The following is a 15,259-nucleotide window of genomic DNA, read 5'->3' on the forward strand; positions in this document are numbered from 1 at the left end:
ATATTACAAAATTTATTTAAATAATTGGAAAATTAAAAGAATATGTTATATTTTAAAGTTGACTCAATTTTAATTTTTTTTAAATAATTATACCATTATAATACAAGATCATCATTAATTTGCATAAAATTATTAGATGCACTTGTTTAATTACTGTGTTGACTATGCATATTTCAATTATATGTTTATTAACAAGATAAATGATACTAATATAATTTAGTGAATAATCCGTCTATGCGTTAAATTAATAACTGATTCTAATTAATTGCTCATCACTTTTTTTATTAATTGAGCTAATTATAACTCTTCAACTAATTATATTTTCAATGGCATGTATAAATTATATATATATATTTTTTTTTTGACAATAATCTCAATCACAACCATGGAAGGGTGACAAAATTCAATGAAGAAATAATTAACCAGCAGTGCGAATTTACTGAACAAAGCTCAAGTCAAGTAATAGACATCACATTATCATCATGTTAAGCTATGAGGACATTTTTCCATGGGGATATAGAAAGAATTGTGTAAAATTTTAATTCTGTGCAGAGAAAGACTTTGAATACAAAGCAGAGACAATATTTTTCAAAGGGTTCAACAAACAACAGTCTATCTCTGTCAGCACAATCAATATTCACTGATGCGTATTGTCGGGGAACTGTGACCCCTCTGGGCCATTATCTTTCTCCCTCCTTTATAAATATCACTTCACTTCCTCCAAACCCTTGCATCCTATCTCCTATGAGCTTTCTGATCTCTATTACCCTTTCTCTTTCTCTTTAACTATTCTATAAGATTGTTCATCTAAATATCTTTAGGGCTTATATACGTAAGTATATATTTTGTGAGTAGTTGACGTGAAAATGTTGTCTTATAAAGCTAGTTCTGATTCGCATGGGCAAGACTCTTCCTACTTCCTAGGGTGGCAAGAGTACGAGAAGAATCCATACCATCAGCTTCACAATCCAAATGGGATTATTCAGATGGGACTTGCAGAGAATCAGGTGAGCTACAAAAATATGTATGATTTAGGAACCAAAAGCATTGACCGTGTTCTGAACGTTCTCAATCAGTTGCTAAAATTGACTAGAGTTAAAAAAAAAAAAAGGAATTTTCATTTACTGTTTTCTCATTTTAGTTAAGAAATGAAATAATTATTTTATGTTATATTATTTTATGATGAGCCAAACTGCCGAAGGAAGCCAACCACGTATTCACATGTAAGATTAGACTGGATGTACAAAAGATGTGTTGCTAGAAATAGAAAAAGGAAAATGGATGTTATATGGCAGCATTTGCAAACCCAATATGTACTGTCTCCTTTGTTTCAAGATATATATAATATTAGAAAATTTTTGTCCTACACGTATTTATATATTAAATCTATAATAAATAAGGTTTAAATAAATTTTTTCTATGTAAATGATGTGTTACGTAAAGTCAAAAAGGCATCTCTCTTTGTTTTTGTTCATTCATGATATAATAACTCCAGCAGTGACTCTCATCTTTTGCAGCTTTCCTTGGACCTTCTTGAATCTTGGCTAGAAAATAACCCAGACTCCGTGGGTTTTAAGAGAAATGGAGAATCTGTCTTTAGAGAACTAGCTCTCTTCCAAGACTATCATGGCTTGCCTGCTTTCAAGAATGTAAATAATTTCTACTATATATATATTGAGCGGATGCTTAATTTGATGCTCATTTACATATTTATTCTTGACCTGAACTTATAATTTTTTAGGCACTAGCGGAGTACATGGCTGAAATAAGAAGAAACAAAGTAAAATTTGATCCAAACAAGCTTGTGCTTACCGCCGGTTCAACATCTGCTAATGAAACTCTAATGTTTTGCCTTGCTGAACGCGGTGATGCCTTCCTTCTTCCCACGCCATACTACCCTGGGTAAGTTCTCTCTCTCTAATTAGTAAGGGCTAATGAAAATTAAGAGCTTTTTTTTTTGTTTAATTTTATCAACTAAGTTTTGTGGTTATTTTTTAAAATATGGCAGGTTTGACAGAGATCTTAAATGGCGAACCGAGGTTGAAATTGTTCCAATACATTGCTCAAGTTCAAACGGCTTTAGAATTACCATTCCTGCATTAGAAAAAGCCTACCAGAAAGCTATAGAACTCGACTTGAAAGTGAAGGGAATATTGATCGTAAATCCTTCAAACCCTTTAGGCACATCCATGACTCGCTATGAGCTTAACCTACTTATTAGCTTTGCTATGGCCAAACGAGTTCATATAGTAAGCGATGAGATCTTTTCAGGAACTGTTTTTGACTGCCCTCACTTCATAAGCTTAGCAGAAGCCCTAATGGACAGACAGCTAGAGAATACCGATATGTGGAGCCGCATTCACATTGTCTATAGTCTCTCAAAAGATCTAGGGCTACCAGGTTTTCGCGTTGGCATGATCTACTCCAACAATGAAACAGTAGTTTCTGCTGCGACCAAAATGTCAAGTTTTGGCTTAGTTTCATCCCAAACTCAGTACCTACTCTCAAACATGCTCTCTGACAAAAAATTTACTGGAAAATACTTGAAGGAAAATCAGAAGAGATTAAAAAAGAGGAAACAAATGCTCGTTTCCGGGCTTCACAATGCAGGAATCAGATGCTTGAAAAGCAATGCCGGCTTGTTTTGCTGGGTGGACATGAGGCATCTTTTAAGCACGCAAACGTTTGAATCAGAGAAGGAGCTGTGGAAGAAAATTTTAGGTGAAGTTGGATTGAATATTTCTCCTGGATCTTCTTGTCATTGCTCTGAGCCAGGCTGGTTTAGAATTTGCTTTGCAAATATGTCAGAAGAAACACTAGGTGTTGCAATGGAACGCATCAAGGATTTTGCAGAATCTGTCACTTCCAACAGGAACAGAAACATCTCTACATACCACCAAATGATCTGTGATAAAAGATTGCTTTTCAACAAGTGGGTTTTCAAATTGTCAACAAATGATAGCGAATCAGATCGTTAACATCTGTGCGGAGATTCGAATCTGCTAGATAGGGAAAAACGAGACATTTTTACGTATAATTCAGTTGATTAGCTACTATGTCCACAAATAAATTCCAATAGCAATTTTCTTGCTTTCCGCTTAGTGTTGTTTTTGGTCTATTCTTCTTTATATTAAGCGTCTGAAAAAACAAAAGAAGATAAAGAATTGTTGTCAATTTATTCTTCTTTTATTTGTAATAATTATACAATATGATACAAAGATGACGTAGCACTTTCTTCATTCGATTCTTTTATATTTTTTTTTCTTCTTCGAGTTCTAGGTTTTTTTTTTTTTTTTTTTTTAAATGCTACACATATGGAGATACCATTAACGGGAAAAAGCACATATGGCGAAAGCCCATAATAAAAGAAAAGATATAATAGAGCTAATAGACACTTGAGGCCTAGAACCTAATGGAGCCCAACTCATAAAACATCCAACCCATGACTTGAAATAAGGCTCTTCAACTCAGCATACATGCCAAGCCCAATGCAGTCATCGGAGAGTCTCACAGTTATAAACAAAAGGGTCAATCGCAAACCCACAATGTCTCTCCGGAAAGCAGAGGCTAAAATCAAGAGAAGAGACAACTACTAACAACCACCAGACCATGGGGGCGCCGAAGACAATTCTAGGAGGGAGCAAGGCAGAACTCCACGTCAGAGCCACTTCATAGGTGGATAGAGACTTTGGAGGTATGATTCACAGAAGCGGACCTCCCAGAACCCTGCAGTGCTAAAACTTCCCATCAAATACATAAAAACTGGCGTTACAGAGGCAACGCTGTGAGATCTCCAACACAGCAAAAAATGCAGGCGGCGCGATCCCTCTCAGATCAGCCCTCTCCTGCATACAAAGCAAAATCCAACAAAACCTAGCCTGGTTATGGGAGGGATAGACCAGTTCTCCGGGTAAAGAAGGAAGGCATCCCCCAACTTGAACAGGGCAAGGGACGGCCTATTGCTTCGGCAGGGACAAAGGAGTAGCCTCAAAAGAAAAAACAAACAGAAAACTAAAGAAAGAGGGAGAGAGGGAGTCATGGAATCAAGGTTCATGTTGGACAAGGGAAATAAATCTCACTTCATCATTAAATGAGAAATACAAGGCAAATATAAAGTAAATGCCTGAATTATGCACTTTTATCGTAAGAAAGGGAAACAGAAAGGAAGAGGGAGAGAATTTTCTCTTACGATCGGTCTATTTTGCCATTCAATTTTGTAGGTTAAAGTTATTTTTTTAAACAAAAGTATATTTTAAATATAATTAAAAAATTATTTTATTATTTTAATATTTTTAAAATTAAAATTAATTAAATTTAATTTTTAATTATTTTTTAATATTTTATATTTAATATATTTAAAAAATTAATTTTTTTAACAATAATTTCAACATCAATATCAAATGATTTTTATATAATTCATTAAATTAAAAAAAAAAAAGAGGAAAAATGAGCAAGTCATTTTGACGGATATGAACCTGAATTCAAGAACACATATTAAATTTTTTATTAGATAAATTCAATATAAGCCTTATAAACTAAATATATAAGCAATTATACCTACTACAAAATATATATATATATATATATAATTATTTTAACTAAAAAATGCTTTCGAGCCATGAGAAACACAGGCCATTCATGATAATTTTTAGTTATTATTTGACTTTATTATTTTTTTATTAATCTAATCTAATAATCACTAAAAAAATATCATCCGTTTTTTTTAGAAAAAATATGATCCGTTCACATAAAGAAAATTTATAATCCATGTTAATTTATCAACAATAAAAAAAGTATAAATTTAAAAAAATTGAGACCATAAATTTACTCAAAGGTAAATTATACATTAATACATCTGGATATTTTCTTATTCATATAGATATGAGACTCACCTTTTATGATTTATGAAATGAATCATATTTATGTAAATATAATTATTAAAATTTAATAGTCTCAGAATATTTTAATAAATTTTCTTAATTAAAAAGCATAAAATTTAATAAAAAAAAAAAGGGATGAAAGATTATTATTAGCCAGATCTCATTGGTGGAAGTAGGGAGAGGAGAATTTAAAAAATAATAATAATAAAGTTGGAAGATAAGGATTTTTGGAAAGAATTAAGATCCTCGTACAAAGGGTATGAGCAAAGTTTTCAAGGCATTGAATTCAACCATTTAGGCGAGCCGAAGTTCAAATTTAGGCACCTTATATAGTTAATCCGCACAAACACTAAGTCTAATTAGCAAAATTTCCAATTCCATCCGTTAATTTACAAGATTTGAATTGGGTCAAATCAATATTGAAATTTAGGTTGTCGGCACAACTGTATGTCCACATTAATTAATGCTTAATTATACATATGTTAATTATTGTTTCAAGTTGAATTCGTAACTCGAGTAGCTGTTGATTTCAAAATTTCATTTTCCACATTCCAAAAAAGCTATGCAACCCTTCTAAATTGCAAAAATAATTATCTTCCAATTTTTGATTTGTGCAAATATAAATATAAAGAATTTTTTGGTTTATTATTATTTTTATTTAATAGAAATTTAATAGATTGAGCAATAATTAATGTGGTCATAATTAGTAATCTCTATTTAATAACTCACTATGAATATAATAAATTTCAAAATAATAAAAAAGAAACTAATAAAATATAAATTTCTATTTTATGAGAAAAAAAATGCCATATCTAGTAACTTTTAACTTTAATTTTTATCTTATATTTTATGATGCTAATTAAAAAATCGATAATTCTTAATATTTTTTATATTATTTTTTTTAAATAAATTATTTATAAAAAAATAATTCTTCTCATAAATATATATATATATATCAAATAATTCTTTGAATTTACTAGTGCCAGCCCAGGCCCATCTTTTATTAATACATACAGGCCCAGCTAACTAACAACCTACTCGCTCATTATTTGTACACGTGGTTTTCTCCGGATCGAACGCAATGCGGCGTAACATGCACTACCGCTTAAACCGCCATTGCACTGACACTGTCAGTTTCACGACAACACTGTTTGTTGCTTCAGCATACCTGTCCGCCACGTGGCACTGCCATCGCTTTCTCCCCCGAATCTTCAAAACATGGGCCACGTGGCATTCCTCAATCTTCCTCCTCCCTTATTGCTTTACCAAAAATATTCTGCAAACTGTATCCATAATTTTAATTTTGCGTGCAGTAACCAACTTTACCATTTTCCCTTTCCAATTAATTCAAGTTTTCCCCCGATTTATTTTATTTTATTTCATTTTAATTTTAGGGTTTTTGATTTTCTGTCTCGTCCTTTTCTCTTCGACAATTGATGATTTTTTTTTTTTCTTTTTCTCTTTCCCTTTCCGGTTGTTCATGTAAAGGTGAAGCAAACGCGTGTCAGTGGCAGATAAGCTATTGACACGATTTCAATCATTATTTTTGTTTCGCCTTTTAATCCCTCATTTCATTTTGATTGCTTTTGATTTCTTTCTGGTTCCGTGAATTCTTCTTTGCACTGGAAGAGTTTTTAATAGGTAACGTTTCTTAATCTTTTTCATCCCTTCCTTCTGCTATTTTTATTGTTATTTTCATTCCGGGTTTTGTATATGCTGATTGGTTCTTCTTTGCAAATGCATACTTTTTCAAATGTAGAGTGGGGGAGAAGTGAAGAAAGTTATCATTATTTGTTATATAGTTGGTGGTGTTTGCAGAAGAATAAATTTGACTGAAGGCAAATGTGATGTCAGAATTGATGATGGCCGTTTTGAGTATGATTAAGCTTTGTTAGAATTAGGAACAGCTTGGTGTCATTTTAGAATTAGACACGGACTAATGTGGAAATTTTGGGAGTCAATTTTGGAGTTTTATTGGTTCTGCGCTTCTTGGTTTGCATTTAATTTATAAAAGCATTTGCTTCAAAAGTAGAAATCTTTGTTGGGCATCTATTTTGTTCGAGTATATACTTTGACAAGTGTCGGGTTTTCTTTTTTGAGTATACTGCATCAAATAGGTGATTAAATTTTTGTACGTTTATTACCATCAATATAATCTTCTGTGTCTATTATCCGCTTTGTGCATTGAAATTTATATGATTGCAGATACAGTTGAGGCAGATGGACATTGCTGCTTTTTTAACTTCAGCTGGGATTAATATAGGTTTATGCGTGGTACTTTTTTCCTTGTATTCAATACTGAGAAAACAACCGAGCAACAGGGTTGTGTATTTTGGCCGGAGGCTTGCTTCAGTACGCATAAGGAATGATGATTTCTTTTCCATTGAGAGATTTGTGCCCTCTCCAAGTTGGATAGTGAAGGCTTGGGAAACAACTGAAGAAGAAATATTGTCCATTGGCGGCCTTGATGCATTAGCTTTTCAAAGGATGCTCATCTTCAGGTGATTAGTTTCTGTCTTCTTCGTGTCTGGAGTGTAAGTTGTATTTACGACAGCTCTTTTTGATTATTAATCAGAAGATATACAACAATAAATTATTTCTATTGCTTATTTTACCAATACACTTGTTTTTTTTATCTCCCTTATTTTCATGGTGAATACATTTAGAAGCACTGTACATGTGGTGAATACACATGTACATATTGTCTACACTCATAGAAGCATCCCAAGGAGGGGATTATAGAGACTTTTATTTCGGAAAATATCAGACTAAAAAGCTGATTTGGCTAGTGTAATAAACGGCCTTGGAAGCTTCTATGAAGTTGATAAGATAAATTATTCAAATCTTTTGCGTGGATTATTGGGTAATTAGTGGTGGGAAAGTCATAGTATTTTTCTTTCCTTCGAGGAAAGATCATTAGTCATACACTTTCTAATTTCTATAAGTCCGTGAGTTTATAAATTTAAGACATATACTGAAGGTGGTTGAATTTTGGAAATCTTATTCTATCACTTGAAATTTTTGACATTGTTGTGGCTTATGTAGCATGCTCAGATTCACAATTAATGTTATCTACATTGTTAGAATCACTTTTCATGCTAGCATGTCTCTAATTTTGGATGGTTGTGTCTTCTTCCTTTGCAGTATCCGTATCTTTTCCATTGCTGCGATCATTTGCGTTCTTCTAGTGCTTCCAATGAATTATTATGGCAAAGAAATGCAACACAAGCGAATCCCAGCGGAGTCACTGGATGTATTTACAATAGGGAATGTCAAAGAAGGTTCTAGATGGTATGTGCTTTATTTTTCCATTATTTGTCAAACCAACTTGATAATAATTGAATATGAGAAGTTCGACCTGTTTCATCCTCTTATAGGCTTGTACTGTAAGTCTGCCTGATAGTGTACTGGAGCATTTATTTAGCCTCTGCTTATGTAGTTGATGATGACTCAATGAAGATTATTTATTTTCCCTAGTTTTTGTTTGTATGTTTCTTTGTCTTTTTAAATTTTATTTTTTTAAGGTTGTTAGAAGAGGTTCCATTTTAACTTCTAGAAAAATGAACTAGATTTTTTCTAAAGACTTGAAAAGTTTATATTCTGGCTCTAGAGAAATTTGATTTCTACCTTGCTATTTTGTTAACTGTTGTTTCTTTTGATTAATATTTGTGATGTCGATTTAATAAATTTATGTAACTTATGTTTTGCACAATAAAATTTGATTACTCATTCTTTGCTGTGTTTTATTTTCATCATTCTCCAGGCTTTGGGCTCATTGTCTTGCTTTATACGTCATTTCTTTCGGGGCCTGTGTTCTCCTTTACTTTGTAAGGATGTGAAACCATATTTAGCCTCTCCTCTTCTTTTTCCCATTCATGGTAGATACATTTGTTTCTGTCCTTAATGCATGCATTTGTGAATATGTTATGATTGTTTAACCTTTGCCACTTTTTGTAGGAGTATAAAAGCATTACTGAAATGAGACTAGCACATGTAATCAAATCTCCGCTGAATCCAAGTCATTTTACCATTCTGGTCCGTTCAATACCGTGGTCTCCAGGAGAATCATATAGTGATTCAGTGAAGAAATTCTTCACAAATTATTACCCATCAAGCTACTTGTCACACCAAATGGTGTATCAACGTGGCATTATTCAGAAATTAATGGTGCGCTGCTAACACTTTAGTATCTATATCTACATAATTTAGTTGCATTTTAATCTTTTAGATATATTTAGCCATTATTAAATCACTTTTGGTTGAAGTGTTCACAAGCTTCTTAGTTATATTTGGGTTAATGAAAATTGGTTTCGTAGTTGCTTCAAAACAAAAATTGATATTATCAATTTTTTTCCATCAAATTATTTAACATAATCTGAATCAAACACTGTCTAGATGATTGGTTAATTCTGCTAATAGAGATTTATTAGTATCCATTATTATAATATAATTATTCACAATAGTTGTTGTAGATTGAATTTTGAACTTCTTCACCTCTCACCTTGTGCATTTTCTCCACTTGCTCAATTAGTTCTCATCCTTTTTTGGCTTTCTATATTACTTTCTATTTATGACTTTTGGCAATTTTTTTTTAATTTACAGGTGGATGCGGAGAAAATGTGCAAAATGATTATTCCTGTTCATATTGATGGAAGAAGTTTAAGACCGTGTTGTCTTTGTGCAAGAAATACAACTTCTTTTAAGATGCTCTCTAGTGAACCAGAAAGTGTCAAGGATAGCGTCAGCTACGCTGATCTGGATATAGCTACAAGAGAAAATGTGAGAATCCTTAGCAATCAAATTAATAATTCTGACGTGGGGATACCTGTGATCTCTGCATGCATTTAACTGATCCTTATGTGTGGTTTTTTTTTTCCAACCGTCAAGTTTCTGACAGATGTTGCTCTGCATGTTTTTAAGTGGTATTCCCTCCATTTCTGCGGATATATTGTTTGCTGTAAATTCTTTTGTTTAATCTAATCTAGCTCTTACTGGCTTTAAATAAAAAGGTAAATAATTATGTCATTATGAGAGCATCCTGGTAACATGGTGCCTTTTTTCACCAAGTCCATTATGGGTTATTCATTCTCCCCATGCAGTGATGACAAGTAGCCTTAAGGCCTTAATCCATCTTATTTTCTAGGTTAGATTTTTCCTATTATCTTTGAAAAGTATGTTGAATAAATGGATTAAATTGATGCTGAAGTTGAATCAGTGTGACACTTAATATGAAAGATTTGGCATGGAGAAGACATTAAATAATGGTGGGATTTGCAAAAATAAATTTTGCAGAGAATTTACAGTAGGTAAAAGAATAATCAATTTTTCGGCAGGCGGCATTTGATTGTACATTTTTTTTTTTTTGGTTGTTGCATTGTGTCATTTTTGTGAGTATAGAAGTTTGACAGCCAGTACTGTTTCTTAATTTTGCTAATTTGTATGAAAATGGTTGCATAGTAGATAAAGCTTCATTTTGTTTAATACAGGAGTGTTCTGCTGCTTTTGTATTTTTCAAGACTCGCTATGCTGCTGTGGTTGCCACACAGATGCTTCAATCATCAAATCCCATGTTGTGGGTCACAGAATTGGCCCCAGAACCACATGATGTTTTCTGGTCAAACCTCTCTATACCGTATAGACAGCTTTGGCTGCGCAAGATAGCAATACTATTAGCTGCTATAGTCTTCATGTTTTTGTTTCTTATTCCTGTGACATTTGTGCAAGGCTTGACTCAACTAGATAAGCTATCAAAAACATTCCCATTTCTAAGAGGACTTTTAAAAAAGTAAGTTTATATTTTTATGATGAATGATTGTCTGTGCTTGTCAATTTTAACTATGCTACAGTTTACTTTTGATGTGACTTATCTGTTGATTCATTTCATGGTTAATGATAAGTGATCATATTGTGTGTTTAAGAAGTTGGATATGTGAAATTTTAAGCAATAATATATTTTTTAAGTGGCTTATGTTCACATTATTAACTAATTAGAGTATTCAATATCTCTAGATAACGCCATTACATGAACATGCTACTATATGATGACAATGACAGTATGGCACATTGGCTGCAGGTAGTTCGTTTGCTAATTCTAATGGCTGCATTATTTTATTATTATTTGAGTTTATTAGCAATAGAATCTATGCATTGGAAATAACAGATTTGCAAATTTTACATTTTGATACTCCTTGTCCAGTTTATCAGTCCATGTATATTTTGTATAGTCATGAATGAGATTCTGTGTTGTGTTACCAGGTCAAATTTCATTTGCATGGATGAGATGTTAGGAAAAAAAATTCATTTTCTTATATCACTACTAATTCCCAGTTTGCAACTAATTATTTCTTTCTTCCACTTTTTCTAAGTTGTTTGTGTTATTATATGGATTGACATCTTCAGAATGGTGTTTGGTTTTTTAAAATTAAATAATAAATGGAAACATGCGATCAGCAGCTCAAGTTAATGGAATTTTCAAATTTTGGTCAGTTTCAATTCCTAAGACTATCGTTTCTTCTTCTTCTGACATGTCATATTCTTGAAGTTTTCACTTTGTGTAGAAGTGTTAAAGAACAGGAAAAGAAATATGGAAAACTGTATTTAGTTGACAAAGTCTAAAATATAACAATTTTTTGAAAAATGTTTATGTTTTTGTACAGGGACTTCATGAGCCATGTGGTAACAGGTTACTTACCAAGTGTCATCTTAATGTTGTTTCTGTATACTGTTCCACCGATGATGATGTTATTCTCATCAGTGGAGGGGCATGTTTCTCGTAGTGGAAGGAAAAGGAGTGCAGGCTTGAAAATTTTGTACTTCACAATTTGGAATGTTTTTTTTGTTAATGTTCTCTCAGGCTCCATTATTAGTCAATTAAATGTGTTCTCTAGTGTAAGGGACATACCCATGGAACTTGCCAAAGCGATACCTATTCAGGTGACATTTTTGTGATTCTGAACATATTATTTTAATACATTCTTTCCTATCATATGCAACTCTATTGAGATGCAAGATTTGTTACTATTAGTTTTTGTATCTTTTTTGCAATATATTATTATTTTGGTTTTGGCTTGAATGTTTCTGTTCTTATAAGTTTTGGGATTGTAAATCTTTTTACTGTTTGAATTAGGATTCACCATATAATCTAGAATTGTTAACTTCTAATATAATGAAGGTAGGACATGTTAAGACATTCATTATACAAAAATGACAATTTTGATTGAATGTGGGTAATGCAATTATGTTTTCCCTTTTCAACAAAATAGTAATTGGATTCTATAAATGTAAAGCTATTAAAGTATTATAAAATATTTATGCCTTCATAAAGCTTAGGATTAGCTATTAAAGTAACTATAAAATATTCATGCCTCCATAAATCTTAAGATTAATACCTATTATAATTTATTGTTTTCATATTTACAGGCTAGCTTCTTCATGACTTACGTTTTAACATCAGGTTGGGCAAGTTTGGCCTGTGAAGTAATGCAACTGTTTCCTCTTAGCATCAACATGTTCAAAAAGTTCATTCTAAGAAACCAAGAAGATTCGTCTGATGACCTCATATCCTTTCCATACCATACAGAAGTTCCTAGGGTCCTATTGTTTGGTCTAATTGGCTTCACCTGTTCGATCATGGCACCCTTAATATTGCCCTTTCTGCTAATTCACTTTTTCATGGCTTACCTTGTATACCGTAACCAGGTAATTTTCTCTTTTATTTGCTTTCTGTTCTCAGTTATGTTGTGTGCATGGCTTGAATTGAATAAATTTCACACATTGTTCCCCTGTGTAAGCAAGCAATCAAAGACTGTCAAGTTTAATTATGGCTGAGGGGCCAAATTAATGGTCAGGGGGAAAGATTTTTTTTATTGAAATTTTTATTTTTGCCATTAAAGTCCAGCATTTTGAATGTATCATAGCTACCACTATATATTGCTCTTCATTGATATTGCATTAGGAGTTCTCTTTTGTTTTTAGGATTGAAGACACTGTTTGTAGTAGCGTGGAATTTCCTGAAGAAAGGAAATTTTTGTGGTTCATAGTGTAGGATTAAATGCGAGAAATTTCTAATTATTTCATGTGTTCCTTCCATTTAGAGTATATAATCTAGAAGATATCATCTGAAATTTCAACTTTAGTAGATTCCGCTTGTTTTTTATGTTGATTAGTTCAGAGTTATTATTTTAGGGTTGTCTTTCCTTTTTCTTTCTTTTTTTTTTTTCATTTTAATTTAAGTTCTCCAAATTCTTTTCCATTATTTACCTGTGTCATAAATCAAGCTCCTTTGTTACCTTTAGGACTTTCTTTTTATTGATGCTATGCTTCCGTGGTTGACACCCGTTTGAGGATGAAATAGTTTTCTGTTAAGAGGCAATATATTTCATTTCTTTTTCTTCTTTGGGTTTGGGGAAAAGGAGACAAGGATTTGATAATCTGTAATTTATTTAGGTTTTCAATAGCAGGTAGATAGAATTGCAAGTGTGAGAAGAAAGTAGACACCTAAAATGGAAATATTCATTCTGTTATCCTATCTATTAATTCTGGTTTTCCATTTACGAGTTCCTTCAATGTGTGATTCCATTTCTATCTTGTAGATTCTCAATGTATACATACCAAAATACGAAGGTGGAGGGCACTTTTGGCCTATTTTTCACAACACAACAATTTTTTCATTGGTGTTGACGCAAATCATAGCGATTGGAGTCTTTGGAATTAAAGAATCACCAATTGCATCAAGTTTCACCTTTCCACTGGTTATTTGCACTCTTCTATTCAATGAATATTGTAGGCAGCGATTTTCCCCTGTTTTCCAGAAGGACGTTGTAGAGGTAGTCAAGCAAATAGTTTTTTCTTTTTGAGCTCTCTCTCTCTCTCTCTCTCTCTCTCTCTCTCTCTCTCTCTGTTTCCTAAGTTTGTTGAGTTGATTAGGTTCTTATGGACATGGATAGACGTGATGAACAGTCTGGGAGAATGAGTGAGATCTATCAACAATTACATTCGGCATATTGTCAGATCCCGATAACTTCTCATGAATTCTGTGAATCTGCACAGGAGCGACATCGTAATAAGATCCAGGATCCACAGGGCATCAACCCAGGTTTGATTTGAGTATTCATTTAACCCATAGAGGATTTCCTCTTTCTGGAATCATAGAAATAACTGGTTTTCCATGCCTTTTCCCTTTTTTAGGAACGGAACTCAGCGAAGCAAGTGAGACGTGGGCTGTTGTCAATTTTGGAAAAGAATCACCTACTACGAAAAATTAATTAATTCATTTTGTATATAAGCTACACCAAATTCAGTTCATGCAGTAAAACGATCATCTTTTAAATGGGGCTTTGAAGAGCAGTTCTGATAAGGCATGTACATGTTCATGTTTCATACAAAAGATAGTATTGGGACGTATGGCCCTTTATAGGAAAATTCAGTGTTAGATGAATAGGAATAGGATTGAGATTGCCATGTTTATTTAGAGTTTTATTTTCTTTTCTTCAGAGGATGCGGATGCTTGTATTGCATGTTATGTACTTGGAGGAGGAAAAAGTAATTTTGATTTGTATTTTCCGCCTAACAGTTTAACTTGCATGTTCTCGTTACGAGCATCACCACTGATGTGCAAAGGGTTAAATCTTTAATTTTTTTATTGTTCAGGTGGGTAGGTTTTAGTTCCATGTGGATAACCGGATATGTTACTAGATTTTAGCTTGGAACTGACATTTCGATTTATGCCTTGGGGAACTTAAATCGGACCAAAGGGGGCTGGTTCTCTATAATTTCAATTACCGATGTTTTAAGATTTTGTTTAAGGTTTATTTAACGGTGATTTCTGTTTCAATTTTGGTCCGATTCAAGCTGAAGCAATTCAATAAATAAAATAATATTTTTAATTTTTTTATAAAGAATAACGATTTGGATTAGAACGAAATATTGAATAAAATTGCTAAGTTGGGTTCAATTCAAGTTCAATCATGAGAGAGTTGATCCCTTTCACGGTTCTGGAGCAATTTGAGCTCTTGAAGAATTGATCCTTTTCGGCTTTGATTGTGGGCCGGGTTCGTACCAATGTTGTTCCAAACCCAAACATATCAATCACTTGAACTAGAAGGCACCCAGTCCATATAAAAGCCGATACGTGGCTGAATTGAAAAATTATAATAGGCTGCTTCTTTGGTTTCAAATTTCAATTCCCTCACTTTCAATCTTTTTTGTTTTCCTCAGTAAATAGATAACTTGGATGTTAGACACACATCTTCACCTCTCGCAAACAAAAGCAAAAAAGGATGGATCTCCATGGAAAAAGGCCAACAACCTAGAAAAATTAACCCTTGGAAGGGTCGAATTAGGGCTGAAAACAAACAAGAAAAAGACAAAAAAAATCACCC

At 32.9% G+C, this 15,259-nt stretch overlaps 2 protein-coding genes across 3 annotated transcripts; both read left to right on the plus strand.

The window, feature by feature from the left end:
- Positions 1–732: 732 nt before the first annotated feature.
- Positions 733–3,239, plus strand: LOC110669775 (1-aminocyclopropane-1-carboxylate synthase 3-like). Its single transcript, XM_021789188.2, has 4 exons — positions 733–1,007; positions 1,518–1,649; positions 1,742–1,902; positions 2,009–3,239. Exons 1-4 carry the CDS (start codon positions 867–869, stop codon positions 2,976–2,978), a joined length of 1,404 nt encoding a protein of 467 aa, XP_021644880.2. The 5' UTR covers positions 733–866; the 3' UTR covers positions 2,979–3,239.
- A 2,747-nt stretch (positions 3,240–5,986) lies between these two features.
- On the plus strand, positions 5,987–14,436 carry LOC110669833 (CSC1-like protein RXW8). 2 transcript variants are annotated; one of them, XM_021831657.2, is made up of 12 exons: positions 5,987–6,521; positions 7,086–7,381; positions 8,025–8,171; positions 8,644–8,707; positions 8,838–9,047; positions 9,483–9,659; positions 10,367–10,665; positions 11,537–11,813; positions 12,300–12,578; positions 13,472–13,705; positions 13,806–13,974; positions 14,067–14,436. In XM_021831657.2, exons 2-12 carry the CDS (start codon positions 7,101–7,103, stop codon positions 14,141–14,143), a joined length of 2,214 nt encoding a protein of 737 aa, XP_021687349.1. In that variant the 5' UTR covers positions 5,987–6,521; positions 7,086–7,100; the 3' UTR covers positions 14,144–14,436. The 2 variants fall into 2 exon arrangements, with proteins under 2 accessions (XP_021687349.1, XP_021687350.1); XM_021831658.2 differs by having other exon boundaries at positions 5,988–6,521; positions 7,144–7,381.
- Positions 14,437–15,259: the final 823 nt, after the last annotated feature.

Source organism: Hevea brasiliensis, chromosome 12 (assembly GCF_030052815.1).
Source record: "Hevea brasiliensis isolate MT/VB/25A 57/8 chromosome 12, ASM3005281v1, whole genome shotgun sequence".
In the NCBI taxonomy this organism is placed as follows: Eukaryota; Viridiplantae; Streptophyta; class Magnoliopsida; order Malpighiales; family Euphorbiaceae; genus Hevea; species Hevea brasiliensis.

What these genes read in the sequence shown, in the direction of transcription:
- LOC110669775 (XM_021789188.2), top strand. Translation starts at nt 867, where the DNA reads ATGTTGTCTTATAAAGCTAGTTCTGATTCGCATGGGCAAGACTCTTCC. An exon ending in TGGGACTTGCAGAGAATCAG is followed by an intron (nt 1,008 to 1,517) that starts GTGAGCTACAAA and finishes CATCTTTTGCAG; the next exon opens with CTTTCCTTGGACCTTCTTGA. An exon ending in CCCACGCCATACTACCCTGG is followed by an intron (nt 1,903 to 2,008) that starts GTAAGTTCTCTC and finishes AAAATATGGCAG; the next exon opens with GTTTGACAGAGATCTTAAAT.
- LOC110669833 (XM_021831657.2), top strand. Translation starts at nt 7,101, where the DNA reads ATGGACATTGCTGCTTTTTTAACTTCAGCTGGGATTAATATAGGTTTA. An exon ending in GTCAAAGAAGGTTCTAGATG is followed by an intron (nt 8,172 to 8,643) that starts GTATGTGCTTTA and finishes ATCATTCTCCAG; the next exon opens with GCTTTGGGCTCATTGTCTTG. An exon ending in ATATAGCTACAAGAGAAAAT is followed by an intron (nt 9,660 to 10,366) that starts GTGAGAATCCTT and finishes TGTTTAATACAG; the next exon opens with GAGTGTTCTGCTGCTTTTGT.